At 40.8% G+C, this 16371-nt stretch overlaps 1 protein-coding gene across 2 annotated transcripts in view; it reads right to left on the reverse strand.

Moving 5' to 3' along the window:
- Window positions 1-16371, reverse strand: part of LOC117353420 (40-kDa huntingtin-associated protein-like) — a 76335-nt gene that overhangs the window by 38516 nt on the left and 21448 nt on the right. Inside the window, exons 6-7 of one of the 2 annotated variants that reach the window (XM_033929336.1) lie at window positions 2146-2266; window positions 183-275 (exon numbers count right to left, since the gene is read on the reverse strand). In XM_033929336.1, coding sequence (XP_033785227.1) covers window positions 183-275; window positions 2146-2266 — 214 coding nt within the window. The remainder of the gene's footprint in view (window positions 1-182; window positions 276-2145; window positions 2267-16371) is intronic. The other variant, XM_033929337.1, reaches the window with a different exon arrangement.

The raw sequence follows: 16371 nt of genomic DNA on the forward strand, positions 1-16371 counted from the left end.
AAAAAAAAAAAAGAAGTGAATGATGCTGAGAACTTTATCAAATTCATGAACAAGATAAGAATTGCAAAAGTAAGCCAGGAAAATAAATTATCTGACTCTAATTCATATCTGAAAAATAAACAGCAAAATGCCAGCAACTCTGATGGGTCACACCTATTGAAATTATCCAAATAACTGCTTACCTACAGGGGTATTACTACCAGATGCATGCAGTCCTTTGTCCTGAGCCAACAGCTGCATTTCTGTGAACACTGCCAGTGCACCATCATAATCCCCTGCACACAAAGAGTTAGAATAATTTACCTATATGGCACTTAACTGTGAACCCTTCATCCAATACGTGAACATTTCGCCATCACAAATATCCAGACTCTACCAATTTGGTTTTGTTTCAGAGCTGCTCCTTGTGACCCTGGGCAAGTCACTTAATCCCCCCATTTCCCCAGGTACATTAGGTAGATTGTGAGCCTGCCGGGACAGACAGGGGAAAATGCTTGAGTACCTGAATAAATTCATGTAAACCGTTCTGAACTCTCCTGGGAGAACGGTATAGAAAAATTAAAAATAAATTTAAAAAATAAATAAAATAAATTCTCAGTGTCAGCTCTCTTTAACCTCATCCTCTTAGGCACTATTGAAGGTTTAAGGGTACTTTATGTAGAAGTACTCCATCACCATTCAGTTCATACTTTACACTAACTATATCTGTCTTCTACAAAAGCAGTCTGTACCTGTTCACTATCAGTTTTCTGCTTTTATTATTTAGTGAAATACTTTAAATAGTAGAGTGATGAATAGTATGCACTGCTCAGACAAACAGAGCAGGGAACTCAGAGAAAGAAAGAGGGCAGCAGAGCCTTTGGAATTTTAACAAGCTTGCTGATTCCCAGGTTATTGGGGGGGGGGGGTTGTCAGAAACAACTCTGTTGATGCTAGTATGCATGATTTATTATGAATGGAATGAGTAAACAGCTCTACTAGCAGGAAAGAGAATGGTTTAGAAGCTTTTTGGTTATTTAGGAGACCTGTTTTGGGTTAATTAACTACACGGTTGTGCGGTGTACTCTTTAACACTCTAGGAATATAAGTGGGATTTGACAGGGAATGGGAGGGGAACAGAGGATTAAGGGAAGTAATATAAGAAAAAAACTTCATATTGTTTGTGCTATTGTTTGAATGTTAGTATTGTACATTTTTTTAAATTCTTTATTCATTTTTGCATATAACAACAAATGCACCAAATAAAATCATATGAACTTATAAATACACACTTGATTATCTTTCATATAATTCATCAAATATAACATTTCAATCCATACTTATGTTCCCCAATATCTTGAATATTATGTAATATATCTATTATCTAAACAATTATTATTAGAATAGAAAACCCTCCCATCCCCTCCCTTCTCATTACAGAAAATACCATCCCAAAATAGTAAAAATAGTGATATATTCATCTACTATATAAGATTAATAATACACACCCACACCCTCCCATATCCAATATCTTACTTTGGGAAAATGTTATTACTCATTACAAAAGTCTGTTAATGGTCCCCAAATCTTCTGAAATTTACCAAAATATCCTTTCTGTGTTGCTATTGTACGCTCCATTTTGTAAACATGACATACAGAATTCCACCAAAAGTTGTAATTTAATCTGTCATAATTTTTCCAATTGTATGTAATCTGCTGAATGGCTATTCCAGTTAATATAAATAAAAGTTTATTATTATTTGACGAAATTTGACTCTGCTCTCATTGTCATGCCAAATAAAATAGTATCATATGTCAAGGCCACCATAGAGGTCAAGGATTCTCTAACATCCTATTTATTTGAGGCCAAATTGATTTCCAAAATAATAATATGAATGGACAATAGAATAAAAGATGATCTAATGTCCCAGCCTCACGATGACAATGCCAGCATCTATTAGACTTAGAGCTATCTAAATTTTGTAAACGAACCGGGAGTATTGTACATTTTGATAAAAGCGGTTTAACAAACAACAGAATCAATCAGAAAGCTTGTTTCATGTAACTAAAATTCACTCAGTGACACACTGAACAACAGCAGAAATACCAGCAGCAAAATTTCTATTACACCTGTATTTTTAAATACTGAGTCACACTGCTACTTACGTGTCATTATTTTGCAGGAAGCCACATATCCCAAGGACAGTAAGCACTCGATAGGGACCTGGGACTGCAACTCCGCAGCTCTCTGAAAGTACACCACTGCTTCTCCCAGCTTATTCATCTCCTTTTAATCAACAAAGAGAAAGCTGTTGAGAACTGGAGCAGGGGTATGAGTTAGAAACTACATGGAGCAGGAAGTCCTTATTAGTGGGAAGAGAGCTTTTGGTCCAGGACTAGTGCAAGGGTATAGAGTGCTCTAGGCAGACTTTCAGCTTCATGCCCCTCCCTTCTTCAGTTAACTTTCAGACCAGAAAATGTTTACAGTCAAATGATTTTTAGCCAGCTTAAGGCTCAAGTGGACAATTTATTATGAGAACAACAAGCAAAGCTCAGGCCCAACAGAACCTGCATAAATTAAAATGTCACACTGCAGAGAACATTAAAAAAGGTTCTTTAAGTATAAAAGCCCAGCAGTTATAAATTTTGTGGATTTTGATAAAGCATTTGACAACAACAGAGATAGCTTATGGAGTATTATGAAATCATATGGATAGTAGCCAAGTTCATCAGGGTTATCAAAATGTACAGTGAATGCTGTGATAATTACACAAATTGGTTTAAAATAGTAACTGGAGTCAAGCAAGCTGTGTATTGTCATCCTGTGGTGCAATCATGGTGGGGCTTTGGGCCCCCAAGTTTGGGTTCAGGTCCCTCTGCAAATGCAGCATCAGATGAATGGCTGGCGGGGGTGCCCAAGCCCCATTAGCTGAAGAAATTCACTGGCTGAGCCCCTGCCTGTGCTGCCTCAGCAGTGAGGAAGCTGATGGGGTGCTTTAGCCGCGGATTCCAGCAATTCTGTGCCTGATCAATTTCAAGCATGTGATATGCTGGCATCTGCCATGGCTGAAGCTCCCCACTGGCTTCCTCACTGTTGCGGCAATACAGGCAAAGGCTTGACCAGAAAATCTCTTCAGCTGGCCAGCAAAGGTATGTGAGGAGTGGATGAGAGAAGAGCTGAGAGGAAGTGCTTGGCATACCCCAAAATTGGACTTCTGGCTATGCCCCTGTTGTCATCAGTGTTATACAGCTTAGCTAAAGGCTGGTTAATGCAAAATGCAGTAGAAGTTTAAAATACAGGCATCACATGGCTTGAATAAAGGAAGTTAGAGGATTTGGATTTTGCAGATGATGCGGCCTTGTTGACAAGTTCTCTCCAGGCAGTGTAGACCAAGACAAATAGAACAATGCATTTCAGTGAAGAATGGGATAACTATTACCAGCAAAAAGACAAAGTTTATGATTTAAAACCTAGCAGATAACATAGTAATCAAATTATAAGAAGCCAAACTAAAAAAAGTGCCAGAATTCATATATTTAGAAAATCTGGTAACAGAAGAAAACACTGAAAAGGAAATTTAAATTAGAATTGATAAAGAAGAATCATATATGTCGAGTGGCAGGATAATAATAATAAATACAGAGATTATGAAGGAGACATGAATAAGTGAAGAGATAAGAGTGGGGATGCAAGGAGAGTGGTGGGATCCAAATAGTTGAGGGGCTGGAAGCTTGAAGGAGTGATGTGCTCCAAGTTGGTAAGCAGGGAATTAGAAGTGCTGTGAGGTAGAGAATGACACGGGGACAAATTTGTCCCCGTCCCTGCAGGAACTCAATTTCCCTGTCCCATCCCCGTGAGTTTTGTTGCTGTCCCTGTCCGTGCCCCGTTCCTATAAGCTCTGCCTTAACTGCACAAGCTTCAAACACTTATGATTTTAAAGTGTTTGAGGCTTGTGCAGATGAGGACAGAGTTTGCAGGAATGGGGCAAGGACAGGAAAATAACTCACCGGGATGGGAAAATGAGTTCCCAAGGGGAAAGGGAAAAATTTGTCCCCGTGTCATTCTCTACTGTGAGGAGTCAGTAGAGAACAGCGATGAAGACAGGGATCAAAAGAGCTCTGTGGTCAAGTAAGGATGGGGTATGAGAGGAAGGGAGGAGATCTCTCTCTCTAATCCAATTAATCCAGGATTCCTTCTTTTTCTTCCACTCCTTCATGATTCCCTTCCCCTCTCCTCCCTTTACCCCATGATTCCTTCATTTTCTCCTACCCCATGTCTTTCTCCATCACTCACCCTTCTGCCCATCTAGCTGAAGTACCATTTCCATTTCCTTCCTCTGAGATAATTTTTCCCTCTGTATCCCCCAGATATCTTCCCCTATTTATTATCCCCTTCCTCAACACAGGGCCAAATAAATTACCAGGCACATAAATGCTAGCAGAGAGCATTTTAGAATTTTACATAATTTAATATACAAATTTTCGTGAAAACGTATCAATTAGTTGAAAAGTATTGAAAAATCTGCTACAGAAGACTGGGGACTGTGCATAAAGCACAGTTACTTACCGTAACAGTTGTTATCCAGGGACAGCAGGCAGATATTCCCACACATGGGTGACATCACCAACGGAGCCCCGCAGCGGACAGCCTCGAAAGCAAACTTGCTTGAAGATCTCAAACTATCGAGTGCTGCATCGCGCATGCGCGCGTGCCTTCCCGCCCGAACTAGGGGGCGCATCTCCTGTGAGGATCCTCAGTTCAGATACCAAGCTAAGAAGCCAACCAGGGGAGGTGGGCGGGTTGTGGGAATATCTGCCTGCTGTCCCTGGATAACAACTGTTACGGTAAGTAACTGTGCTTTATCCCAGGACAAACAGGCAGCATATTCCCACACATGGGTGACCTCCAAGCTAAATGAAAAGGGAGGAGGGAAGTTGGCAATTTACGAAAAAAGATTTTGCAAAACAGATTGGCCAAAATGGCCATCCCTCCTGGATAAAGTATCCAGACAGTAATGAGAGGTGAAAGTATGAACCGAGGACCAAGTGGCAGCTTTGCAAATTTCCTCAATAGGTGTTGATCTGAGGAAAGCGACAGATGCCGCCATAGCTCTAACTTTGTGGCCCGTCACTCGACCCTGCAGAGGAAGACCAGCCTGAGCATAGCAGAAAGAAATGCAGGCAGCCATCCAGTTGGAGATGGTACGCTTAGAGACAGGACGTCCCAACCTATTCGGATCAAAAGAGATGAAAAGTTGAGGAGATGTTCTGTGAGGTTGAGTACGTTGAAGGTAAAACGCCAACACACGTTTACAGTCCAAAGTATGCAGAGACGCCTCACCGGGGTGAGAATGCGGTTTAGGAAAAAACACCGGTAGAACAATAGATTGATTGATATGAAAATCTGATACTACTTTAGGTAAGAATTTTGGATGTGTACGGAGAACCACCTTATCATGGTGAAAAACTGTGAAAGGTGGGTCCGAGACCAACGCTTGCAACTCACTGACTCAACGGGCAGAAGTGAGGGCAATCAAGAATACAGCTTTCCAAGTTAAATATTTAAAATGAGCCAAGTCAATAGGTTCAAATGGAGGTTTCATCAGTTAAGCCAGAACAACATTAAGATCCCATACAACTGGAGGAGGTTTGATAGGTGGATGAAGATTAAAAAGGCCCTTCATAAACGAGCAACCAAAGGATGTGCCGAGAGCGGTTTCCCATCCAGAGGTTGATGAAAAGCAGCAATCGCACTAAGATGAACTCTAATAGATGTGGATTGAAGGCCTGACTGAGATAAATGAAGCAAATAATCTAGAACTGAAGCCAACGAGGAAGATTTCGGCTGAAGACTACGACCGGAACACCAAGTCAAAAATCTAGTCCACTTGTGGCCATAACACTGACGAGTGGATGGCTTCCTGGAAGCCAGAAAAACATCTTGAACAGACTGAGAGAATTGAGAAGGATCTGTTATACAGAAAGGAACCATGCCGTCAAGTGAAGAGACTGCAGGTTGGGATGAAGTAAAGACCCCTGACTCTGAGTGAGCAGAGAAGGAAAAACCGGTAGTAGAAGAGGTTCCCTGATGCTGAGTTAAGAAGAAGAGAGAACCAAGGTTGTCGGGGCCACCGAGGCGCTATGAGAATCATCGTGGCATGGTACGACTTTAGTTTGAGAAGAGTTCTGAGAATTAGAGGGAATGGAGGGAAGGCATAAAGAAACTGACCCCTCCAATCCAGAAGAAAAACATCCGCCTCGAGACGAAGAGGCGAGAAAATGCGGGAACAAAACAGAGGTAGTTTGAAGTTGTTGGGTGACGCAAAGAGGTCCACCCGAGGAGTTCCCCAGCGAAGAAATACTTGACGAAGTGTGGGGGAGTTGAGCATCCATTCGTGAGGTTGAAGCAGACGACTCAATTTGTCTGCAAGACAATTCTGTTGACCCTGAATATAGACAGCGCGAAGGAGGATTTTGTGAGAAATCGCCCAATGCCACAACCTCAGCACTTCCTGACAAAGGGAGTGAGATCCCGTTCCGCCCTGTTTGTTGACATAATACATGGCTACTTGATTGTCCGTCCGAACCAGGACTACTTGGTCGTGAAGGAGGTGAAGAAAAGCTTTGAGAGCAAGAAAAATCGCTCTGAGTTCCAACAGATTGATGTGACATCGACGATCTGCGGTCGTCCACAACCCTTGAGTACAGAGACCATCTACGTGGGCTCCCCAGGCGTATTTGGACGAATCTGTTGTGAGCACTTTCTGATGAGAAAGATGGTGAAACTGCAAACCTCTGGAAAGATTGGAAGAGAGCATCCACCAGCGGAGAGACTTCTTCAATAAAGGAGTTACCGCTATATGACGAGAAGGCGGATCTAGGGCCTGTTGCCACTGAGACTCCAGGGTCCATTGAGGAATGCGAAGGTGGAGTCTTGCAAAAGGAGTCACATGAACCGTAGATGCCATATGCCCGAGGAGGACCATCATTTGGCAAGCCGTGAGAGACGACAGGGAAGCTAAGTGCTGACAAAGACGTAAGAGAGTTCCTTGACGATTGAGGGGAAGGAAAGCTCTCATGTGAACAGAGTCCAACACGGCGCCAATAAATTGGATCGATTGAGTTGGAACTAACTGAGATTTTGGAAAGTTGATATGAAACCCCAGACTTTGAAGAAAAGAAATAGTCTGAAGGGTCGCTTGAGTAACCCCCGGAAGAGAAGGGGCTTTGATAAGCCAATCGTCGAGGTAAGGAAAAACCTGGAGACCCCGAGCACGAAGGGCTGCAGCCACCACGACTAGACACTTGGTGAAGACCCTGGGAGAGGTCGCCAAGCCAAACGGAAGAACCCTGTATTGAAGATGAAGGTTCCCCACCTTGAACCGGAGAAATTTGCAAAAATTCGGATGGACCGGAATGTGAGTATAAGCCTCTTTGAGGTCCAGTGAGCACATCCAATCTCCCTGATCCATGAGGGAGTACAATACTGGAAGAGAGAGCATGCGAAATTTCTCATTGACTAGAAATTTGTTGAGAGCTCGGAGATCCAGAATGGGTCGCAAATCCCCCATTTTCTTTGGAACCAGGAAGTATCTGGAGTAAAACCCCAGATTGTGTTCGGAAGGAGGAATCTCCTCCACCGCTCGAAGGCGAAGAAGTGCCTGAGCCTCCTGAAGAAGGGGGAGTTGCGAGAAACTGGAAAGACACTCTCTTGGAGGGTGATCTGGAGGCACCTGAAGTAGGCGCAGAGAGTATCCCTCGCGGATGACCGTGAGAACCCAGAGGTCCGATGTAATGGTTTCCCAGACAGATGTAAAGAGGGAAAGGCGACCTCCGATGGGTAGGGAGGAGTTTGGATGCAAGAAGGTTGGAATGCTCACCACTGGACCGTCAAAAAGATGGAGCGGGTTTGGTTGGAGCAGGCGTCTGGGACTTCTGAGGACGTTGCTGCTGGGGCTGTCTAGGCGGAGGCCTAGAGAAAGCTGGCGTGGACTTCATAGGATAGCGACGAGCAGGAGGCTTGTAAGCTCTAGTCGCAGAAGGTTTCGGTTTAGGGTGAAGAAGAGAGGCAAAGGAGCGTTCATGCTCGGAGAGCCGTTTTGTAGCCGCCTCGATTGAGTCATCAAACAGCTCAGAACCTTGGCACGGCAGGTTCGCCAAACGATCCTATAAGTTGGGATCCATGTCCACTATTCTGAGCCATGCGAGACGGCGCATGGCCACTGCAAACGCCGAGACCCTAGAAGAAAGCTCAAATGCATCATAAGATGCCTGCAACATGAATAGACGCAATTGAGAGAGAGATTGCAGAATTTGTTGGTATTCAGAAAGGCGTTCTCTGGGCCAGTCTGGGCAAAAAGATGACAACTGCTTCAAAAAGTAATTAAAATAAGAAGTAAAGACATAGTTGTAATTCAAAATTCTATTAGTCATCATTGAATTTTGATATAGTCTGCGCCCAAACTTGTCCATAGTGCGACCTTCTCGCCCCGGGGGGACTGTTGCAGACACCTTAGAAGGGTGAGCCTTCTTCAGGGACGATTCCACCACTAAAGACTGATGAGAAAGTTGTGATTTCTCAAAACCTTTGCAAGGAACAGTGCGATACCGGGACTCCAACTTAGACGGGATCGCCGTCACAGAATAAGGAGTTTCCATATTCCTCAGGAAAGTCTGCTTCAGCACCGGTGTCATGGGCAGACGCAAAGTTTCCTTTGGAGGATGGGAAAGCTCCATATCCGCCAAATATTCTGGTGTGTACTTGGAATCAGAATGCAAGTCGATGTTAAGAGCCTGGCCCATATCGAAAACAAACTTCGCAAAAGAAGACTTCGACTTAGAGGCTTCCTGAGGTGAGGCAGAACGAGAACGAGGCGCCACTGAAAATGATGGGGAAGCCTCGCGTGAATACTGCGAAACTGGCTCCGAATCGAGGCGCAAGGTGATGGAGGATGCTGCACTGCCAGTCAGAGGCGGAGTGAAAGAATGTTTCAGCTTAAGGCTCCGAGACGGAGAAGTGCGCGGAGTGCGAGGTTTTGCAAGAGGAGACAGATCCCGAGGCAAAAGTCGCGAAGGCGGAGTCCTCGACCTGGAATGCCTCGATGAAACAGAGGAGGCAACAGTACTTTGAGAACGAGGCACATGCTTCGAAGGGAGATCCGAAGGCCTCAAGTTCCTCGAGGAAGGGATCTTCGAAGACCTGGAATGATGCTTCGATCGAGGCAAAGACCTCTTAGAAGCTCGGTCAGGAGAAGAGTCCGAGGAGGAGACCCGAGATCGAGACCTGCGGCGAGGAGACCGCCGACGAGGCACAGACTGCTGCTCAGGCTGGACTTGTGAAGACAGGGTCGAGATCGGGACCAACTGAGCCACAATTGAGGAAATTTGCGTTGTCAAAATTGACTTCAGCATGTCCTCAAACATGGGGACAGAGACCAAGGGACTCGGAGTCACAGGAGGTCTCGTGCGTTCCAATGAGGGCGACCTCGAAGGAGAGTATTCCCTCGATTTGGAAGCACGTTTGGAGGACGGTCTAGAAGATGGAGTCGAACCTGGAGCCCCAGGTTGCGAGGTACTAGACTCCGATGGCTTCTTAGGAATGGCACCTGAAAAGGAAGCAGGAGACTTACCCCCCAATCCAGGCTTCGAGGACACCGTGGAGGCCTTCGAGGCCGAGGACCCAGAGGTTTTCGAGGCCGAGGCTTGCAGAGGAGGCGAAGCCGAGGTCTTCGTACTCGAGGCTTGCCCCGAAGTGGAGGGTCTCGTAGACGCCTCGGCCGAGGCCACCGCTTTATCGGGCTCCATTCGAGGGAAAAGCTCGAAGAACCTGTTGCAGCGGCGCTTAAAGGCACGAGGTTGAAGAGTGAGGCAGCGAAGACAATCTTCCGGACGATGGGTCGTCCCCAAGCAGGGCATACACCGACTATGGGGGTCGGTTATGGAGATAGTCCTGCTGCACTGATAACACCTTTTGAACCCGGTAACAGGCCGGGACATAGAAAGGACAAAGTCTGTGTCGAGAACGAGGGAGAGAGGCCTAGGCCTCAATCTCCCAACCCAACGCAAGAAAATAGAAAAACAAATTGAAACTTTTTTTTTTTTTTTAAACAAAGGAGAAATAAATCAGAAACACAGCGACCGAAAAGAAAAGAAATACTACTCAGCCGCGGTGATGAGAAGGCACAACGCTACGGGAACTAAGTCGACAAGTCTTCTCAGCTCCACGGAAAACGTTGAACTGAGGATCCTCACAGGAGATGCGCCCCCTAGTTCGGGCGGGAAGGCACGCGCGCATGCGCGATGCAGCACTCGAAAGCTCGAGATCTTCAAGCAAGTTTGCTTTCGAGGCTGTCCGCTGCGGGGCTCCGTTGGTGACGTCACCCATGTGTGGGAATATGCTGCCTGCTTGTCCTGGGATAAAACTAAATTCAATCAGCTTGTACAGTTACGACTGGCCAAATCTGAAATAAAATTAATAATAGGGATGGAGGGAGGGTAGGGTAAGGATTTCTTTTAAGTTAATAGAGGATAAGTTTTTCAAGTATTTAACTAAGTGTTGTTTCTTATAATTCTTGTACACTTTATGAGAGGGTAAAATGAATTAAGCAAAATAGTGGTGGGAGGGAGGGTGGTTTATGGGTTTATATATATATATATATATATATACATATACACACACACACACAATTGTTATTGTCTTGATGGATTTATCAAGTGTTGTTTCTGAGACTATGTATGATTTTTCTTGTACACTTGTTGAATGATTAAAAAGGAATAAAGAATTAAAAAAAAAAAGAATTGAGGCAGTGATATCATAACCAATTAATAACAATCCCTGCTATCCTGCCCGTTCACTCTACCCAAGTAAAACACTTCAGTTGCTAGGCCCAGCCTGTAATAATGGTCCTACAAAAAAAGATCAGAATTATAAAATGAGGGAATCAAAGCCAGAGAGAAAAAAGATATAGAGAGACATGTTCCAATGCAGATGCAAATGTTATTTTGGCACAAAAAACCCCAAACCTATCCCATTGATTTTTGGGGGGAGAAAAGAAGCTAATTCTTTACAAGAAGATAGCATTACAGAGGTTTATACAACTTAGTTTAGCCAGAAGCTTATGAAAATATTCTGCTAGATTAAAGGAAAATTGGACAGTTTAGAAAAAAATCCTCTCCCTTAAGGAAATTACTTATACAGTATCCTGATTTGGTGGTGCTTCTGCAAACAAGGTTAAACAAATCAAAAAGGCTTGTTTGCCACAAAGAATAAACTGCTTTGAGGGATGGACAGAGATTGTTTCAGGAATGTTTTTTTGTTTTATAAATCTTTATTCATTTTCTTATGTTACAACAAGTGTTCCAAATAAACTCATTAGAAACTTGAATATACACACTTGATTAACTCATATATTAACATCAAATTTAACATTTCTTTAGAAAATTAATATTATATAAAGTTATAATATTATGCAAGAAATCTAAATTTATATAATTCTTATTGAATATAATAATCTCCCACCCCTCCCTCCCAATCAATAATACATAAAATCAACTTTATTGTAATTTCATTCAAATATTGATATAGTATGTAATAATCAGAAATAAATCCCACCCCATTCCCCTCTATTCAAATATCTTATCATGGGAAAAGTTAATCATTCATTACAGAAATCTGTTAACGGTCCCCAGACTTTTTGAAATTTACTCACATAGCCTTTTTGTGTTGCAATGGTGAGTTCCATTTTGTATATATGGCATACAGAATTCCACCAGAAATTGTAGTTTAACATGTCATGTTTTTTCCAATTATATGTTATTTGCTGTATTGCTATTACAGTTAAAATAAACAGTAATTTGTTATTGCTTGCCGAAATTTGACTTCTTGCTCTCATAGTTGTGCCAAATAAAATAGTATCATATGTCAAGGCTACCGGATTTTCTAACATCCTATTGATTTGAGGCCAAATTGACTTCCAGAATGTTAAGATGAATGGACAATAGAATAAAAGGTGGTCTAATGTTCCGACTTCAACGTGACAGTGCCAGCATCTATTAGACTTAGAACTATCTATCTTTTGTAAACAAACAGGGGTCCAAAAAGCTCTATGCAATAGAAAAAACCAAGTTTGTCTCATAGATGCTGACACCGTACATTTTAACCTCCAAGACCAAAGTCGTGGCCATTGAGATGCAGTAATTTGGTGCTTTATCTCAATGCTCCAAATGTCTCTAAGACCATTTTTTGGTTTTTTATTTACAAATCCAGATATTAATTTATACCATTGTGCGGCTTTATGATCTGTTGAATCCATCTGGAAACATAAGAATTCCAAACTATGATAATTAGTAAGATTTTTCCATTCAGGGAACCCTGCCTGAATGGATTGCTTCAATTGCAACCATCTAAAATATTGTGACTTATTAAGATCAAATTTATGTTGCAATTGTGAAAACTCCAGCAACTTACCATTTTGTATTACATCATCCAAAATACGAATACCTGCTATCATCCAATGTTTCCAGATGATTTTAAAACCGCCAACTTTGATCTTGGGGTTTAACCAAATCGTTTGTGTTGTTGATTTACTTATTGGAATAGGAGTTAGATTACTTATATATCTTAGAGTTTTCCAAGTATCCATAAATATTTTATGCTCTTTATATAACCTTGGCATTCTGATACTAACTACATGACTAAGACGCAAGGGAAACATAAGTCTCCATTCTAACCAGAACCAGTCTGGAATATTATCAGTGGGCTCTGGGAGGATCCAATACATACCTTGACGTAAAATATAGGCTTGATGGTACCTATAAAAATTGGGAAAATTTACCCCGCCCTCCACAATTGGCCTTTGCAACGACACTAAAGCAATTCTGGGGTTTTTTCCAAGCCAAATAAATTTTGTCAAAATCCTATTTAATTTTTTATAAAAAGATTCTTGAAAGAAAACTGGTATCATCCCCATTTGGTAACAAACTACAGGCAAAATCATCATTTTAACAGTTTGTACTCTTCCCCACCAAGATAAATGCAAAGGATTCCATTGCTCACACATTTCTGTCACCTTTTGTAATATGCTTTTTTCATTACTTTTCATTGTTTCATCCACTGTTTTTGTAATCCAAATTCCCAGATATTTAATAGCCTCCTCCTTCCAAACAAAAGAGAATGCATCAAATAATCCTTTTGTACAGTGTACATTTAATGGAAGAACTTCTGATTTATTCCAATTTATCTTATATCCTGAGAACTTTCCAAATTTCTCAATCAACTCGAGTAAATGTGGAATGGTAGATTCTGGATTCCTCAAATACAATAGTAAATCATCTGCATATGCAGATACTTTATATTCTCTATCTGAATGTGGTATACCTTGTATTTCCTTTACTTGTTGGATAGCTAATATTAAGGGTTCTAAAACAATATCAAACAGTAAAGGAGACAAGGGACAACCTTGTCTAACTCCCCTCTGTAAATTAAATTTTTCTGAAAAAGTATTATTAATATATAATCTAGCAGAAGGGAAGCTATACAATGTTTGTATTATTTGTATGAATCCAGGACCTATACCAAACCATTCCAATGCCTGACACATAAAGGTCCATTCTACTCTATCAAAAGCTTTTTCTGCATCTAAAGAAACAGCAAAAGTAGGCTCATTCATTTTCTTTGTTAAGTATAACATATGGAATGCCAATCTGGTATTATGAGATGAATGTCTTTGAGCAATGAATCCTGTTTGATGCATACCTATAATATGAGGGAGAGCTTTAGCCAATCTTAATGCTAATATTTTTGCTAGTAATTTACCATCTACATTTATTAAAGATATTGGCCTATAGTTTGAAACCAAAGTGGGATCTTTATTTGGCTTTGGCAAAACAATAGTTAAAGATTCTGCTATAGTGCCATTAATAGAACCTTTATTAAGTTGGTATTGATAAAGATTTAATAAATAGGGCAATAGAAAATTTTGAAATGTTTTATAGAATTCTACCGTATATCCATCACCACCTGGAGGGACTTCAAAGCTGTTCCTAATTCTTTTAGTGATATTGGCTCTTCCAAACTTCGTTTTACATGTTCAGGAATTTTTGGACCCTCTAACATTGTCAAAAATTCTAAACCATCTTTTTCTTTATCTAAATAAGTCTCGGAAGAATAAAGAGATCTATAAAACTTTAGGAACTGTTTTAAAATAGGCTCAATTTGTGTAAATGTTTCACCATTTTCATCTTTAATGGCAATTAATTTTGATTTCCTTTTTTTTGCTTTAAGATAATTTGCCAATATTCTTCCCGCCTTATTTGAGTTACTATAATACAAAGCTTGTTGAGAAAATATATCTTTCCTAATCAATTTAGATGAAATCTCATTATATTTATCCTTAAGTTTCAACAATTCTTGTTGAATAGAATATTCCCATTTTTCTATAAGTTTTAATTCTAAAATTTGTATCTCTTTTTCTAAATTTAAAAATTGTTTTTTAATCTGTTTTTTTAAGATAAGCCGAATAAGAAATTATTTGTCCTCTCATTGATGCTTTAAAAGCATCCCATAATATTTCCCTAGAGATCTCATCTTTATCATTCAATTGAAAATAATCCTTCATTTTTGTTTGAAGATTCTCACAAAATATTGGATCAGCAAGCAATGTATTATCAAACTTCCAAATTGGTCTATTAGTATTTTGATCTGCGATCTTAATTTCAATCCATACCCCACCATGATCAGATAAAATGATTTGATCAATGGCAGCTTGTGTCACCTGATGTGCCAAATTATTTGAAATAAAGATATAATCTATTCTTGAAAAAGAATTATGAACATGAGAACAAAAAGAAAATTCCCGTCCATCAAAATGAAGCATTCGCCAAATATCTGTCAAATCGCAAGATTGTACCAAATTATCTAATCCCGTAGATTTCATAAATCTACTTGGGTTTTTATCCAATAGAGGATCCATAACAGCATTAAAATCCCCAGCTACTATTAGATTTGAAGTAGCCAGTGGCAAAATCAGTTGTTGAAGAGTCTTAAAAAATTCATTTTGGTTCGAATTAGGGGCGTATATATTAAACAACGTCATGGTAGTATTTCCCATGTTCATTTCCACATTTACCCATCTTCCATGAATATCTGATGCCTTTAATTTGAATGAAGCAGAGCATTTTTTATTCACTAGAATAGCAACACCCGCTTTTTTCCCTATAGCTGGTGAGAAAAAACAATGCTTGACCCAACCTCCTTCCAGCTTATTAGATTTAATATTTGAAAGGTGGGTCTCTTGTAAAAAGCATATATCCGCATTTTGCCTCTTTAAAAATAATAATGCTTTTTTCCTTTTTATCATATGATTCAGACCATTAACATTCAAAGATAGTATTTTAAGATCCATTTATATTTTTAAAGTACAAATTTCCCAAAATTAAACAGTAAATTATTTTTTGTAATAACTTTTCCCAATACACCAAATATTTTATAATATCCCCATCCCCACCCTCACCCAACCCTCCATTATATATTTTCCCCCCATTCCCTCCCACCCATCCCCAATTAAATACGATAACTTATTATCACTTATTATCATATTATCACTGATACCAAACCCCACCTCGCCACCCTAGGAAACCAAACTCCACCAGCCTCCCAACTAGCGGACCATTTCAAACACAAAATCATCACAATCAGATCCACATTCAACAACTCTCGAAACATCTTAGAAGAGATACTAACAAAACCCACAAAAGACGAAGCCACTTCAGCAGATAGGATCTGGACCGACTTCCCAACGACACAATGGTCAGACCTAGACCGGCTGTACAAAAAATACAGCAAATCTTCATGTGATTTGAACAATTGTCCTCCTTATCTACTAGCTACAGCGTCCACTAAATTCACAGCTGGTCTCACGCTATGGCTGCAAACCACCCTAAGGGAAGGTCAGTTCCCCCCGGAACTTGGCGAAATCATAATTACTCCCATACTAAAAGACCCCAAAGGCCCAATAGACAGCCCAACAAATTATAGACCAATCGCTTCTATACCTCTATACGTCAAACTCATAGAGGGTCTAGTAGCACAATATCTCGCCAATTACCTAGAAGACCACCACATCCTACACCCTACTCAATCCGGATTCAGAACCAATCACAGTACTGAAACACTTCTGGTTTCCCTACTAGACATAGCCCGTCAGCACCTCAGCAAAGGAAATAAGTTACTAATCATCCAACTCGATCTTTCAGCAGCATTCGACTTAGTTGACCATTTCATACTACTCCAGATACTAGATGCCATAGGAATATCAGGTAATGTTCTTAACTGGTTCCAAGGATTCCTCAAAACAAGATCATACAGAGTCAAGTCAAATGATCTTCTATCCGACT

Source organism: Geotrypetes seraphini, chromosome 2 (assembly GCF_902459505.1).
Source record: "Geotrypetes seraphini chromosome 2, aGeoSer1.1, whole genome shotgun sequence".
NCBI lineage: Eukaryota > Metazoa > Chordata > Amphibia > Gymnophiona > Dermophiidae > Geotrypetes > Geotrypetes seraphini.